This window comes from Tursiops truncatus, chromosome 2, assembly GCF_011762595.2.
Source record: "Tursiops truncatus isolate mTurTru1 chromosome 2, mTurTru1.mat.Y, whole genome shotgun sequence".
In the NCBI taxonomy this organism is placed as follows: Eukaryota; Metazoa; Chordata; class Mammalia; order Artiodactyla; family Delphinidae; genus Tursiops; species Tursiops truncatus.
In genome coordinates this window covers 114,439,679-114,455,500 of record NC_047035.1, presented here as the reverse complement: position 1 = coordinate 114,455,500, position 15,822 = coordinate 114,439,679, and the positions used below count along the sequence as shown (strand labels likewise).

The window sequence follows — 15,822 nt, the reverse complement described above, 5'->3', positions numbered from 1 at the left end:
GCCAAGGACTTTTAACATTTGCTCTGAGATGGGAAACCATTAGAAGGTTTTACGCAAAGATGTGACATGATCTAATAAACATCTTAAAAGATAACTGTGGCTGCTGAGCTGAGAATACACTGGGATAGGAATGATAAGAGCAAGAACGATGATGACAAAGGAAGAAACTGCATTTTAAAAAATCAGTTCAAGGCCCATTAGGAATACTCTCAAGAGTGGCTGCTCATAACATTGGATAACATTGGCCTCCCTTTGCAAGCCAATCCATAGGCTAAAAACATGCCTACAAAATGGTTATATATAAAAACTGTCCAAACAATGTAGGGATGGTCCAACTCAGATTTGAAATGAGAAATATGGAAAGAATCAGGCATGTAGCAGTGCGAACAGAAGCTGAAAGGTCATGAAACACCAAGAGGGTAGAGGGACTATGATGAGCCACAAGTGAGAGGACATCACAAGAAAGCAGAAGTTACAGAGCTGAGAAAAGATGCACAAAACAGATTATGAGGAAAGCCAGTAAGGGCAGAAAGAATGAGAACCCACAAAGAGAAGGAAAGACAGAAAGAGGAGCGTTCATTAAAATGGGGGAGCATCACAAAGATCCAAGAACTCTTGCTCACCAGTGTCTCTAGAGATGCTGTACTAACAGTTACTACTCTGCCCATCCCTTATATGAACCAGCCTGAGTGAGTCTCTGATTCTTATAAGTAAAAAGACTTAACTACAAAAACAACCCTATTACAGGGAGGTAAGAGAACTATAAAAACAACCTTATTACAGGGAGGTAAGAGAACTATAAAAAGTATGCTATTGGGGGAGAGAGCAGAAGATAGAGGTTTGACAAAAGACACAGAGCTAATGTTTCTTTGGCCACGAAGAATGCCACAGATACTGAACATACTTTACTGCTTGGTAAATTTTTACTGACCAACACATTTGCTAAAAATCTGTCTGGTATGTTTTCTTCTTTTGTCTCCCTGTAAGAAACTGAAACTCTTTATGCTGACATTAATATCTCAACCCACACCTGTAACAGTGTTTATTAAAAAAAATTCTAACAGAACAATTTTTATCCATTAATAAACATAAAACCATCAGTGCTGATAATAATCTAATACCTGGAAGAACTTTTAATTCAACTTCATCACTATACTTTGGTGGTCCACCACTTTCAACTATGCAGCGATAGAGTCCCCCATCTCCTTCAGTTGCGTTGCTGATAACTAGTGTTCCACTTGGAAGTTTGGTAAGTCTATCATCCAGAAGAAGAGGCTGTCTGTTCTGTTCCCACCTCACAAATGGGACCAAATCTGCATTAACTTCACAATTCAGAATTGCACTGTTCCGAACATAAACCGAAGAAGGTTCTGGTTGGCTGGAAAATCTTGGAAGACCTAGACAATAAAGAAAACGAGAAAATAAAAAGTAGTTAAATATTACTTTAAAATGTAGTCATAGGAACCAGGAGCAAGTCAGCTGGTGTGGCCACATGTGTAGTGGAACCAGGGTCAAGAAGGTCCATGGGTCAGGATATTGGCTACATACAGGGATACAGATCAAGTAAATAAATGTACTAGGAATAACTGGAGTCAGATTCCTCACAGTTGAAGAAGCAAGGTACAAATATTAAAAGCAGAAGGGTAGAATAAATCCCATGGTATTGCACTAGAACAGAGGTATCAGTGTAAACTTAACAGTTTTATAAAACTATAGATGTATATAGATAGATGTATATCTGGATATAAATGTATATGCGTAAAATATATATACGTTTCATATACAGTTATTACAGATACACACACACGCATACTAACTCTGGCCAGAGAGTCCAGAATCAATGTCACTTCAGTAGCAATGTGTACATACGGTGACCTAATCATGATTTCTAAATACTATTCTCCACTAACGCAGCTTGGAGAAATGGCTGATTCTAGGACTGGAGTAGGGAAAGAACAATATGAGTCTGGAAAATCTTGTGAGAGAAAGTAAGGAAGTATCTAAAGGATAACAGGGACATATCAAAAGGACACAGAAGTCAGATCAAAAGGAGTTTCCTCTGGCTAGATCTGGGATAATGAACATTAATGCAGGAAGAATCAAGAATGGATGCTAAAACTAGTAAGTGAAAGTTGGATGAAGAATAGGATATTTACAGAGTATCAAATTACTTCTTCCCAAAATACTTATTACTAATTAATAAAAGTACAAAGTATTTATTAACTTTAGAGTAAAGAAACATAGTACAGACAATCTTAACCAAGTAATAAAAGTTAACATCACCAGTAATGGAACAAAACACCACATGCTTCCTGATATGATGCACTAATAATACAGCATCACTTCTGTGATATTTCTCCCCAAAATGCAAAATCTAAATCTATTCATGGAGGAAAATTAGAAAATCTGAAATGAGACAAGGATAAACTGAAGAATGGTTTGAGATCGTAAGAATCTAAGGAGAGAACTACTAAGTAAAACTTGTAACCCTGGACCAGAAAGGAAGGGGGATGATGGGGCAAAGTTTCTGCTTTTGTTTTTTCTGCTACTTAGAACATTATTGAGACAACCAATGAAATATGAATTGTATCTATGGATTAAATGATAGAATTTTATTAAGGTTAATTTCCTAATATTGATGGATGTTTACTTAGGAAGAGGTCCTTGTTTTTAGGAAATACACACAGAAGTATTTAGGTTGGGGTAACATCTGCAACTTACTCTTAATGGTTAAGAAAAAATTTTATGTGGGTATGTGCATATTAGATGATAAGCAGATGTGGTAAAATGTTAACAATCGGGTAATCTGATTGAAGAATATATGAGATTTCTTGGTTTCATTCTTATGACAATTCCACAAATTTAAAATTATTTCAAAATAGAATATTAACCAAAAAAATGTAGTCATAAATACTTTGTAGACGCCACAGAACGTAATGGTTAAGAGCAGATATACAAGGATCCACTGCTCCACATCCTCATTTGGTACTGGCGTACTTTTTGACTTTTAGCCACTCTAACAGGTGTGAAATGGTACCCCATTGTGGTTTTAATTTGCATTTTCCTAATGATTAATGATTTTGAGCATCTTTACATGTGATATCAGCTACACCTACATTTTCTCTTATTAAATGTCTGTTCAAGTCTTTTGCCCATTAAAAAATAGGGTTGGGGCTTCCCTGGTGGTGCAGTGGTTGAGAGTCCACCTGCCGATGCAGGGGACACAGGTTCATGACCCCGGTCTGGGAAGATCCCACATGCTGCGGAGCGGCTGGGCCTGTGAGCCATGGCCACTGAGCCTGCGCGTCTGGAGCCTGTGATCCGCAACAGGAGAGGCCACAACAGTGAGAGGCCTGCGTACCGCATTTAAAAAAAAAAAAAAAGTGTTGTTTTTCTTTTTATTGTTGGTTTGTAGTAGTTATTAAAAATATATTGCAGCCATGAGTTCTTTTTTAAGCATATACTGTGAATATTTTCCCCAATCTGTGGGCTATTTATTTCTAAAGGTGCCTTAGATGAGCAGAACCTCTTCTTATAATAAAATCTAAATTATCTTTTTTTCTTAAAAAAAAAAAAGAGCAGATATACAGAAAAAACTAGTGGTTAACGTGGGGGAAAGTGGGGTGGGGACACATGGGAGGGGGAGTGGAAGGTACAAACTATTGGGTATAAGATAGGCTCAATGATGTATTGCACAACATGAAGAATATAGCCAATAATTTTATAATAACTGTAAATGGCAAGTAACCTTTAAAAACTGTATAAAAATAAAAAAAAATTTTAAGTGACTCTGATATGCTCAGAACACAACAAAATGTTTCTTCAAAGACTAGCAAACATTAAATAATGAGAAACATACTTCCAGGTTTTCTAGTTCTATGATAGTCAATTAGTCTATATGGAAATGACACACAGGTTGTCTAGCTCTGCTACAAATTTTTTCTTATTTTTTATTTCAAGGGGGTTTTTGAAGGAAAGAAATAAAGATAAAATTAACCAAATATCTACTTTTCAGAAATTAGAAGCAAGAATTAACAAAGATAAACAGAAACTAATAAAGTAGAGGACAAAAGGAATCAAATAAAACCAAGAACTAGTTCTATTTTTAAAAAGTCAAAATATTCTCCCTCCTGTGCTCTCATGAAAATGAGTAATTTTTTAAAATATAAACCCACAACAACATATGGGAAGTTGGCAGACAAGAGATTTCAAAAAGTTTCTGGATAGGGAAAGCAGATGGAGGAACTAGTAACTGACATATCGAGGCAGAAAACGCTGCAGCTTCTTTTGCTCACGAGTAGGAGGCCAGTTTGTCCTGCTGTCTTTGGAGAATTGCAGGAGAAAAGAGAGAGAGTGGGAGTGAGGCATGGGATTGACAAGAAGGATTAACAGTGTGTGTATTTAGACTACCCAGTTACCCCACCTTTGGGCACAAAACACCCACAGCCAGGGGACTGCCCAGGCAGTAAAAGAAAAATTTCTGCTGTGGAGATACGAGACAGCCCAGAGAAGAAGACCTGTCACATTTAATTCTATGAGCTATCTACTTAGTGTGCTTTCAAAAATTCCCCTTCTTGTTTGACTTAGCCAGAGTCAGTTTCTATTGCTTGCAAACAAAGAACTCTAACCAATAGTTTTTCAGAATGGCAATTTAGCAGGAGCGTATCTTTTTTTGGCAGCATTTTTTTAAAAATAGTTTTACTGAGGTACAATTTATATGATAAAGGCTACCATTTAAAGTGCACAATTCAGTGGTCTTTAGTATATGCAGCGTTGTGCAACCATCACTATCATCTAATTTTAGAACATTTTCACCATCCCCCAAAGAAACTTTGTATTCACTTGCAGTCATTCCCGTTCCTTGTACCCACCCCTTTCCCACCCTCTTCATGCCCTCATTCCCCCCATCTCCAGTCGTATTCTATTCTACAGAAATAAAGATTTGCAAAAGTTTGTTCACTATACTACTGTCTATAAGATCAAACAATTTTTATCCATTAACTATTCATCAAAAAGGGAATTTTTAGATAAATCACAATATATACAAATACAATGGATACTATGCAACTATTAAGAAGAACTTCTACTCATGTCTTAGCTTAGATATTATTTCCTCCTGATACCCAGGCCAAGAGCAGGTTAAACAAATCTCCTACGGAATGTTGTATGCAGCAAAAGAACTTGGGTTTTGTATTAAAATCGCCTATTTACTTAGATATTAGGTCAAAAATGTTTCCTAAAGGATATGAAAGCTAAAAGGAATGATGAACAAACCTAGCAGAGGAGAAGAAAGAGAAGAAAAGGTGGAGGACAGGATTAATAGGCAGTGAGGAAGCCGTGAACAAAGGTCAGAGGCAGAGGATGAAAGGAAGTGAAAACATTCAGTACTGCCAGAGCCTAAAATGAGGTGAGGGTGCTGATGGTGGTAGGGGGCAGGGACAGAAGCAGAACGGAGTGTTAGGAATGAAGCTGGAGAAGTGGAGGTAACCTCACGAAAGAACTCAACAGGCCTGTTAAAGAGTTTAGACATTAACTTGATGTTGTTTACTGGAGAGCCACTGAAGGGTGAGAAAGAGTGCTCTGACCACACAGTGGAGACTGGGTTGGAGGAGGGAAAAAATGAGGTGGCAGACAGTTACAAGGTTGTGATGAGGGATGACCAGGAGTAGCCTCAGGAAGGAGCATGTGGATCAAGTACAGAGGAATTAGGAAGCAGAATTCACTCGATTTGGTGATTGGACGTGGGGGACAGCTGAGAGGAAGGAGTTAAGATCAAAAGCCCAGCTTAAAATGTGAATGATAAACAAAGGCTGACCTAAGTGACATTATAGGGGCAGTCAGTCATAATGCTAACTTATTTATCAACATTTTGGAGAAAGTATGGCAAAAAGATTTTTGAAAGAAAGAGAAGAAAGAAAAAAGAGAAAAGGCAAACTGTCAAAAGGCCTGATTCTTTTCTCCTTTTATTTTTCCATCCTCAATCTGTGATTATGAAATAATTACAGTGGCTGTACATCACACTCAAATTCAACTTTTGAGTATTTGGCTGCAAAGAGAAAAAGAGCCATCACACTCTGAATGAACAAGCAAATACAACCTGTAGTGAGTAGGAGGTGGGGAGCCATGATCCAAGAGTGGGAACAAGATGGGAAACTACTGTCTCAGTCATATTCTTTGTTCACATGTTAGCATTTCACCAAGGTGAGAATAAATATAAGACTTAAAGATAAAACAATTTTTGTACAATCTGACCCTTAACAGAAACTTACTTCATCTGGTTCTCAAGTGTAAAAACACTGATCTGAGGACTATAATATCTACTGCAAACAGTATGATCTCTTTAGGAACCATAGCTTATCTTTCTAGATCTTTAATTGTTCTTACACTTTCCAACATTTTTCAAACAGGAATGCGCTAAAAGAGAGTGAATTTTTCTCTTTACAACCTTCTGCTCTTTATATATATACATATATATCCTACAGATTTTTTTTTTTAATTTTTAGTTTTTGGTGGGCCTTCTCTAGTTGCGGTGAGTGTGGGCCACTCTTCATTGCGGTGAGCGGGCTCCCCACTACGGTGGCCTCTCCCGTTTCAGAGCACGGTATCCTACAGATTTTTAAATATTCCAATTAAATGTCATTTCCTTGGTTAAGGCATAAAGAACCAAGACTGACTCATGCTAAATGGTTATGTGGGTAGGGTAAAAGTTCACAATCAAAGTGACAATTTTCCTGCACAACTTCTTTTGCCATTTCCAAGTTAAAAAGATAAAAAGACCTGGCTCAGTACTTCTGATAGCAACTTTAAGCCATCTAAACCATTAGAAAGCGGAAAAGTGGTATAGTTTAATCCCTACAGCACTGATCAAGTCCTAGCATAATCCTATACACCTGGTATATGCTCAATAGATACTTGTTAAATGAGTGTATTTGCTGTAACCAGTTTAATGAAAACTCTAAGACAATACTGCTTCCATCAAGATTTACCCTTTATAAAAAATTTGAAAATACAAATAAATTACTCAACAAAACTTACCTGCTACTGTGAGCTTGGCTGTTCTGCTGACAATAGTTCCAAGACTCTCAACAGTGGCCACACACTGATAATAACCTTCATCAGGTTTATTGTGTTTGGAATGCACCACATTGCTAATAAATAAAGATCCATCTGGGAGAAGCTGGCGTCGATCGTCTGACACTAAGTTTAAAAAAGTTCCATCTTTTTTCCATTCAATTTTTGGAGAAGGCTCAGAATATGCTGAACAGTTTAGTATACCAGAAGAGCCTCTAACTGAGAGGGTATCCACTGGTTCCACCAAAAAATAAAATGGAGTGAATGTCCGAATGCTGGATCCTGCCAAAATAATAAAGAAAAAGAACAAAGTTAAGCAAAACTTTCCTCTACTACTGCTGTAAGAAAATATAACATGTCCAAAAATTATTCTTAAGTGGTTCCCCCTTAGGTATGATACACAAATACAGTCATTTCACTATGAATATCTAATAAATAAAATCTACTTTTTATTAGAAAATCAAAATTTGACCCACTTAGAAGAACATTAGGAAAAAAGACCCTGCTAGCAGAGATAATCCAACCTTGTTAGATGATATGAGTATCTAGTAAAAGTTTTATTTCAAACCCTACAATGGGATTTAAAAATATTTAAAATTACGGTATTCAAAGTGAAATTTTCTACAGAATGTAAAGGAGGTAGAAAACTGAAATGATTCTTTGTTAATACAGTATCTCTTCTATGTTTACCAGCTGTATTTCTTTCATAAATTCACTATACACACCCTTTGTCCATTTTTCTAGTGGATTATTCATCCTATTGACTAAAAGCAATTTTTGGACATAGCTATCAAGTTTTGTAAATGTTCTTTTTTCTACTTTGATATTATGATTTTTTTGTTATAAGAAAATATATTTTAACTACATAAAAGAAAATCTGTTACATTTAAAAAGGTTTTCTTTATCGCAAGAATATTTTTTAAAATTCAGCTTTGTTTTGTGCTAGTACTTTTGTGGTTTCATGTTCTATATTTAATCTTCATCTAGAATTCATTTTGATGTAAAGACCACTGGAGGGATCAGGTTAATTTTTCTAAGTCTTCAGCCAGTTCTTTGAACATGGAAAAAACATCATTTAAAGAAAACATTTGCTATAAACCCTATATTCTCAGCCAGAGAAAGCTTTCCAACTTAGTTTTACCTCTTTTTTCCACGAGAACTACTGATCAACTCCTTTGTGAACAACTCGAGTTGGAATCACATTTCTTCATATGAACAAATGAAACCAAGACTTTTTCAAATATACATCTACACAGCCCTTTATTTATAGGTTACTTACATTATGAATTTAAGTATGACACTAATTCTTTATTACCTAATAAAAGAATAGTTATAAATAAATATGAAACACACTGGCAGAGGAAAGGAAATAATATTCACTTGGTTTAACATTTTCCAACACTTACAACGATAAATAAATTCCAAATAGACTAAGCACCCTTTCCCAAACACCACGAGGGGTTTCAATCCCCATATGATGAATATGAAACTGATTCTTCAAGTCCTAAAACTCTTGAAAGTGAGCTTTAGGAAATTTTCAGAAGTAACCTACAGTAATTTGCTTCTTATTACGATAAAAATTTTTATACTGCATTAATTTACTGGAACTATAGTAAAATAAATCAAAATATAAACTTCAGGGCAGTAAAAAATGGTTAAATAAGAAAAATTACCTTTATACCTTTTCTGTATAACTATCAAGTCTTCATTACACCACCCAAATTTAAACTCAGAGATACATTAGATTGGCAGTTAAATTATGCAAATTAACAATTTAAAATAGTCATTAACTATATTAATAAATAAAATTAATTTAAAAATTTGGACAAAGTCTTTGCCATTTGACAAAAAATACAAAAAAATTACACCAATATAAATATTTTACAGTTTAATGTTTTATCTTGGTTTTGATTTTATTTCATTTAAAAAGCCTATGTCATATTAACCAAGTTGAACAAAAGAGTATATGTGTTCAAAAAATTAAGAAAAAATTATACTCATTAAAGTTTACAAATGCCTTTGAAAAATCAAGGCACTTCAAAATTTTACCAAAAAATATCCATCCATTCAGTATACTTAGAATATAGCATTGCTTAAATATTTACATTTATCATCTTTTATTTTATTCTCTCAGCAGGGGGTGACCTAAGATAGTCTTCCTTCACTTAAAATCTCTCAAAGGCTTGCCACTACTTTTTATTTAAAAAAATCTAAATAAACTCCTTAACTGGCTTGCCGCATCACTCTGTGATTGGTCTCTGCCTCCTCTCCAGGCCCCTCCCCTTGAATCGCTCTTCCTTCATCCGGTAAAGCATGCTGCACTCCTGTCAGTCTCATACAACATCTGCCCTCTTCACACAAGCTATTCTCACCGGCACCCCTCTCCAATTAACTAGTCTTCCCTCAAGCTCAGCTTAAATATCACTTTCTCAGAAAAGCTATCTGTCCCTAAAGCCCAGGCAAGATTAGTTTGCCCTGTTACAAGCAGGCATGGCATACAGTAATCTACCCACATAGCACTTCAAATGTATTAATCTTTAAATGTTTGTAACAACTTGTTAAGGCATAGAGAGTTGCAAATTTTCTTGGTTCCTGGTACCCTTATTTGTTCAGTAATTTTTTTCATGAATTCCTTAGGCTAAAAGAAATACCTAAGAGTTCTGGTTGTTAGGTTCAAATGAATGAATAAATACTTGTGTCTTAACAAGTTAGTACCCGTTTGAAAAAATAATACACATAAATTGAAAAATATTTTAATTTCATCTTTCAGTAATCACAATTACTTATGGGTTGTGTGCACCTACTGGGCTTTGCACAACTTCTCAAACCTTGAAATCCCATTGGATATTGCCATCCTCATTTCCTGTTCCACACATTTCTGCATGATACTTGCTTTTTATCACAGTGACCACCAAAAACCCAACTTCAGGAAGATATCGCAGCATCAAGATGAAAGCAGCACAATTAAATGTTGAACTGTGAACTACCTTGACCTAGAAGTTTACATGGTGTCTAACAGATATGTTTCCCTAAAAAGTCTGAAATATTCCTGTAAGTTCACTGAGGTGCTGTGGGGTATCTCAGGGTACAGTTTGGGAACTGCAGGGTTACGATCTATCTTTCTCCAGTGTTTTTATTCACCATATTCTCAGTGCCCACCTAGCACAGTGGATGGTATCAATCTTTAGATTATACAACCAGATAACTTCTAAAAACTTCCACTGCTTAAAGTATTAATGAGACCACAGGTTCCATTCCAATACTAGGCAATTAGTATCACTCTCTTGCACAATAAAACTTACTAACAAGCAGGGTTTTCGTTAATTTTGATGAGCTTTTAAAAAAAATTATATAGAAGAGCAAAGAAAACCAAGAAGAGTCAAAATAATTTAGAAGAACAAAGTAAAGTAACTGCACTCATCAGTTACCAATATTTATAAAGCTACAGTAATTAAGCCACTATGTTCTGAAACAGGGTAAAACAGAGCCACGTAACAAGCTACAGAGCCCCAAAATACAGCTATATATATTTGGAAACTTAATATGCAGTAGAGATGGCATTTTGGGAAAAGGATGAATTACTCAACAAATGTTACTAGGGCAACTAGTTATCCACAGAGGAGAAAACTGGGACATCTACTCACAACATATAATAATAGACACGTGTTTCTGTGTATCAGGCACTGTTCTAAACATTATTTACATAGTAACCACACAATCTTCACTACTACCTTATGAGATAGGTACTATTATTATTTCCATTTTAAAGAAGGAAACTGAAGCACAGAAATGTTAATTAACTTGTCCAAGGTCACACAGGTATATAGTAAGTGACAGAACCAGAGTCTGTGATCTTAACCACACTACACCACCACTCATATACATATAGAAAAATACATTCCAGACTTATGAAAAAATTAAGTCATAAAAGTTTTAGGAAAATACAGAGAGAGAGTACCCTGGAGTTAGGCAACCTTCTAAATCAAAATAGGAAACCTTAAAGCTAGAGAAGATAGATTTGCTTTACTTCACTGTGTTTAAATTAAAAAACAAAACAAAAAAACTCTTGTATGGCAAAATACCATAACAAAGCAAAAGAGACCAGATTGGAAGAAAATATATCACATATAACAGATAAAAAATTTAAAAGGTCACACCACTCAACAGAAAAATGGGTGAAACTGTGTTTCAATAAAACTTTATTTACAAAAACAGCAGGATGGATTTGATCTATTGGCTGTAGTTTACTGATTCCTGCCTTAGAATATTTAGCAAGCAAAAAACGAGTAAGCTACGTTTCAATTGATCTGAAATGAGTTCTGTGAAAAATGAACAATGCAGGCATATGCATATGATTGTAGGAGCACTGAGAAATATAGGAAAGTATACACCAGGTTGTTACGACCTGTCACTGGGAGGGGAAAGATGAGAGGGGACTGGTGGGGGATGGGGGGACAGGGAGGGAGGATAAAAATCCCCAAGCACAAGTAAAACAATTTTGTGATAAAAATCAGCTTGTATGTAATCCACTGATAAATATTATAAACATGTATGTGGTAGATATGGGTGTATGTTTACACTTGTGTGAATACCTAAAGGGATAGGCTTAACTAGTCACCAAAATGGGGATCATCTCAGTGTGGTGAGATTTCAGTTGCTTTTTAACTATTTCTTTCATCTTTGGTATTGTCTGAATATTTTACATTAAAAATAGTATTGTTTCTTTAAGCAGAAATAAAGCTATTTTCATCTTTATATTTAGTGTACATAGGAGGGGACAAGATGAAAAGTCTGGGGTATATTCATATACTTAGATTGAATGATTGTCAAAATACATATATTTGTTAAATAAAAAACATTCAAGTTTTAAAATGTGTATAAGATGACCCCACTTACATTAAACTATATGTACACAGGTATATATATATATGTGTGTGTGTGTGTATGCATATAATTAAATGTAAATATAGAGGGAAAAGTCTGGAAGAAAAGTCAACAGAGTTTTCTCCTGGGGAGAGTAGCAGGATTGAGCTGCTGATGGAGAGTGTACAGGGAGAAGGCTTTTTACTCCATGGATTTCTGTATTATTCACTTTAAAAAATATGAACAATTGCTTATGCATTCTTCTTGTCATCTTTTTATTCTATGACAAAAAATTTTTTGTTGGTGGTGGTGATTAATCTTTTGTTGAGGACAGAGGGTTTATTTTTCAAAAGATCCATCACCATTGTCTTTAACCACTTTTCCTTTGTCACAGTAGAAGAGTTATCAGACACTCACTCCCTGGCTGACTTTGTATAAAAACTGTCCTATACTCCTCACCAGGGTCCTGATTCCCTATCCACTTAAGTTTGCTTAATTTTAGTTTACTACAACCAGAGTCACTGTACAAATTATTCTGAAATAGGCTTAATGATTCTATCTGATCTCTTCTACGTTCTCAGTTCTCTGCAAATTTCTCACTTCTTAATGGAATAGCTCTCACTTCTTGATAGACTATTCCTCACTTTTTGATAGAATATTTCACACTTCTTGACAGAATTCCATCTTGTGAAAGGAAAATATCCACAGGGAACTCATTTCAGTTGGAATCCCCCCACCCCCAAATATCAACAAATCATAACACTCACTGCACACTTTAATTATGTGGCCAATAATTATTCTAAATTTACTGTACCCAGAGTAAAAAAAAAAAACCAACAAAACACCACATAGTATATAAATACTAGCAGAAATAAAATGATACCTAGCTGTCTTATTGCCCAAAGAGGTTCAAAGTTATTGACAGTAGCAGAAATACAGAACAGAAGGGTAAGCAAACATTTTTAAATACCTACAAATATAAGCATTCTGTAGAATGTTATTCATCCTAGGAAAATTATCTCTTCACTATAAGCTAAGAGACTAATGTTGAAGGACTTCATATTTCTTTTACTCCTTAACATTACTTTTGATCATCCCAACCCATCCAGTCAGTCTCTAAATCCTATATTTCATCCTTCCTGAGCTCTTGGTGTCCACTATCTCCATATAGCTCAGGCTCTCTAGCTTCTAGTTCTCAATTTATAATTAAAACATTTAAAAATTAGAAAGTTCAAATAATTCAACATTCTAAGGGCTCAACCAAATACATTCATGTTATCTATTAAGAAGAACAAACAACACTTTAGAGTTAAATGTTTTCTACCCCGTTTTGCTATACAGCAATCATTGCTCCCCTCTCTGCCTCACATAGCTAATTCCTCCTCACACAGCTAATTCCGCTAAACTGAACTACTGAGCATGCAAAACTCCTTTCCTGGGGATTTCAAGTAAGATAAGTGGTTAGTAGTTAATATTACATGGATGATTTTAACTGTGTGACAAACACATATGTTTTGAAAAACTTTTATGGTACAGATATACCATAAAAACAGCAAATGTGAACTTCTAATCAAAGCAGGGTCAGAAATTCTTTTTCAAGATCATAATATCCTAATCGGTAACATTTGATTGTTCTAATTTACAGCATCTACCTTCCCCACCACTCCTCAAAATGAAATTATGTGAATTTATTCAATAAACATTTATTATAGTAAGAGTGCTTTCCTTTTCTTCAATTTTCAGCCTTCCTCCTCTTGCCCTCCCCCCGCAAAAACAGCCATAGTGGAAAAAAACTTTGGTAAAATGCAGTCAGGCAGACATGGTTTCGAATCCTAACTCTGCTATGCTAGTTAATTTCTCTCTGTATCCAAAATTTTCTCCCCTATAAAATAGGAAAAATAATAGCTTCCTTTTAAGGAAATTTCTGTGAAGACATGTGTAAAAGCACCCACCTCATTACTTGGTCCTCAATAAACAGTAACTATTCATAGTTCAAAAGCTTACAATATTTCCCCCCAAACTGCTAAAATCTAGGACCTCAGTGTTCACCAGTCACATTTTAGAAATTGTTATGCATAAAATATGGACCTTATTTTTTTACTTTTAGTCACATTTTGACAATTATGTATAAAATAATGTGAAGTGATCTTAAAACTCAAGTGTGGTCATCTTTCTTCTCTGCCTAATCTTTCAACAGCTTCCTATTACAGCTAATATAAAATCCAAATTCATTACCACAGCATTCAGAAGGGCTACAGGATCTGGTTCCTGCCTCTCTACAGCCTAATCTTACATCACACTCCTTCTAACTCAATAAACTCTGGCCACATAATTCAATTTCTTGAACAAGCAGTTTTCTTTCCCATGCTGAAGTCTTTGCATTTGCTCTCCCTCTGCGTGAACACTAGCTCCACACCACTCTACTGTCACAGGGCTAGCTTTTTCTCTTCCTTCACGTTTCAACCCAACTGTCACTTCTACAGAGGCCTTCTCTGACAACTCTCTCTGAAAAAGTCTTTTATCCTGCCCAACATGTGCTCTTCTCAGCATTTAACTTTGTTTTTAAGGGCCTATCTTCCCAACTAGAAGGCGAGACTACAAAAGAGTATTAAAGTGACCCCTCGTTTGTCACTGCTACTTGCTATTTGTACCTTGGTTTGTTCTTGTGTTTTGTTTGTTTGTATCCTTTTCAGAATCCTACAGGTTTGAAGGGTGGGTGGGCCAAGATGGAATTCAGTATTAGTGATTCTGAGTGACTTTGCATAACATCAAATCTCCACTGTTTTTTAAGATCAGCTTCATTCTCAAAAATTTTATATTCAGATGATTTCAAATCTGTCCTTTGTAAAAATGTTTTAGTATCACTTTTTAAAGTGTCATAAATAAATAATATTAATACCTTATCATTTCCATGTGATCAGCAAGAAGACTAGGTACAATCTGATAACCTACAAACAGTACCACTAATGTTATGAACAGTTAACTGAAAATTCTCTAATTCTTAGAAAAAGTATGTTAATAATAGTTAACATGCCAACAATATTAGCAATACTTATATTACACATCAAAATAGAGGGAAAATCTGAATTGGTCAGTTTTCATTCTGCTAGATGAGAAAAATATAAGAATTTTTATATTAACTATATAGAACTTCTATTAACTATATAAACCTTCATGTTTAGATAGTTATCTAAACATTTTATAAGCAATTTTTTGTTATTTGTGGCCAGAAGACTGTCCTAAGAGTAATATATCTCACTCAGTACTTGATGGGTCTTCTGAATTTCTGAAACAAGAGTTTTTTTCAGTTCCATTTTTGCATATTATACTGAAGAAAATATAAGCTCAATGATAATATAATGCGAATATTAACCTGGAGGTGAATCCAAAGATCTGAATGGTGACAGTTTTACGCTGTAATTCAATACTTCTTTGATTGTTATGGTTCATACTTTTCTACCATGAGCAGTAGTGTTTTGACTACAAAATGTTTTATCACAATAAATTGTCAAGTTTTTTTTAAACAGGGTATCTCCTTTGTAAAACTTCTTTAAATACTTCCTTTCCAATCATCTACAGTTAATCTGACCTAATACAAAAATGGAGAGTAATCTAATTTGAAACACATTCTAAATAACTCTGAACTGGATACAACTATACTCATGAATATTCAATACCACCTCTACTCCGTATGCTAACGCTTTATCTCGCTGCTACAATTATATAGGCTTTTGTAATACAGAGGCATTTGTGGGTTTTACAAAGAGAAAGGCAACAACAACCCAGTTTACTGTGGCTGTCAATATTTTGTGGGTTTTTTAAAAAGTCATAACAATAAATTTTTTACTAACTCATTACCATTTGCAGAGTTTTGGGGTTTTCCCATTC

At 35.0% G+C, this 15,822-nt stretch overlaps 1 protein-coding gene across 11 annotated transcripts in view; it reads right to left on the bottom strand.

The window, feature by feature from the left end:
* NEO1 (neogenin 1) overlaps positions 1 to 15,822 on the bottom strand; it is a 240,530-nt gene that overhangs the window by 163,129 nt on the left and 61,579 nt on the right. For all 11 annotated transcript variants that reach the window (XM_033851952.2, XM_033851957.2, XM_033851955.2 and 8 more), the window contains 2 exons: positions 7,036 to 7,353; positions 1,122 to 1,397 (listed from right to left, as the gene is read on the bottom strand). In XM_033851952.2, coding sequence (XP_033707843.1) covers positions 1,122 to 1,397; positions 7,036 to 7,353 — 594 coding nt within the window. The remainder of the gene's footprint in view (positions 1 to 1,121; positions 1,398 to 7,035; positions 7,354 to 15,822) is intronic.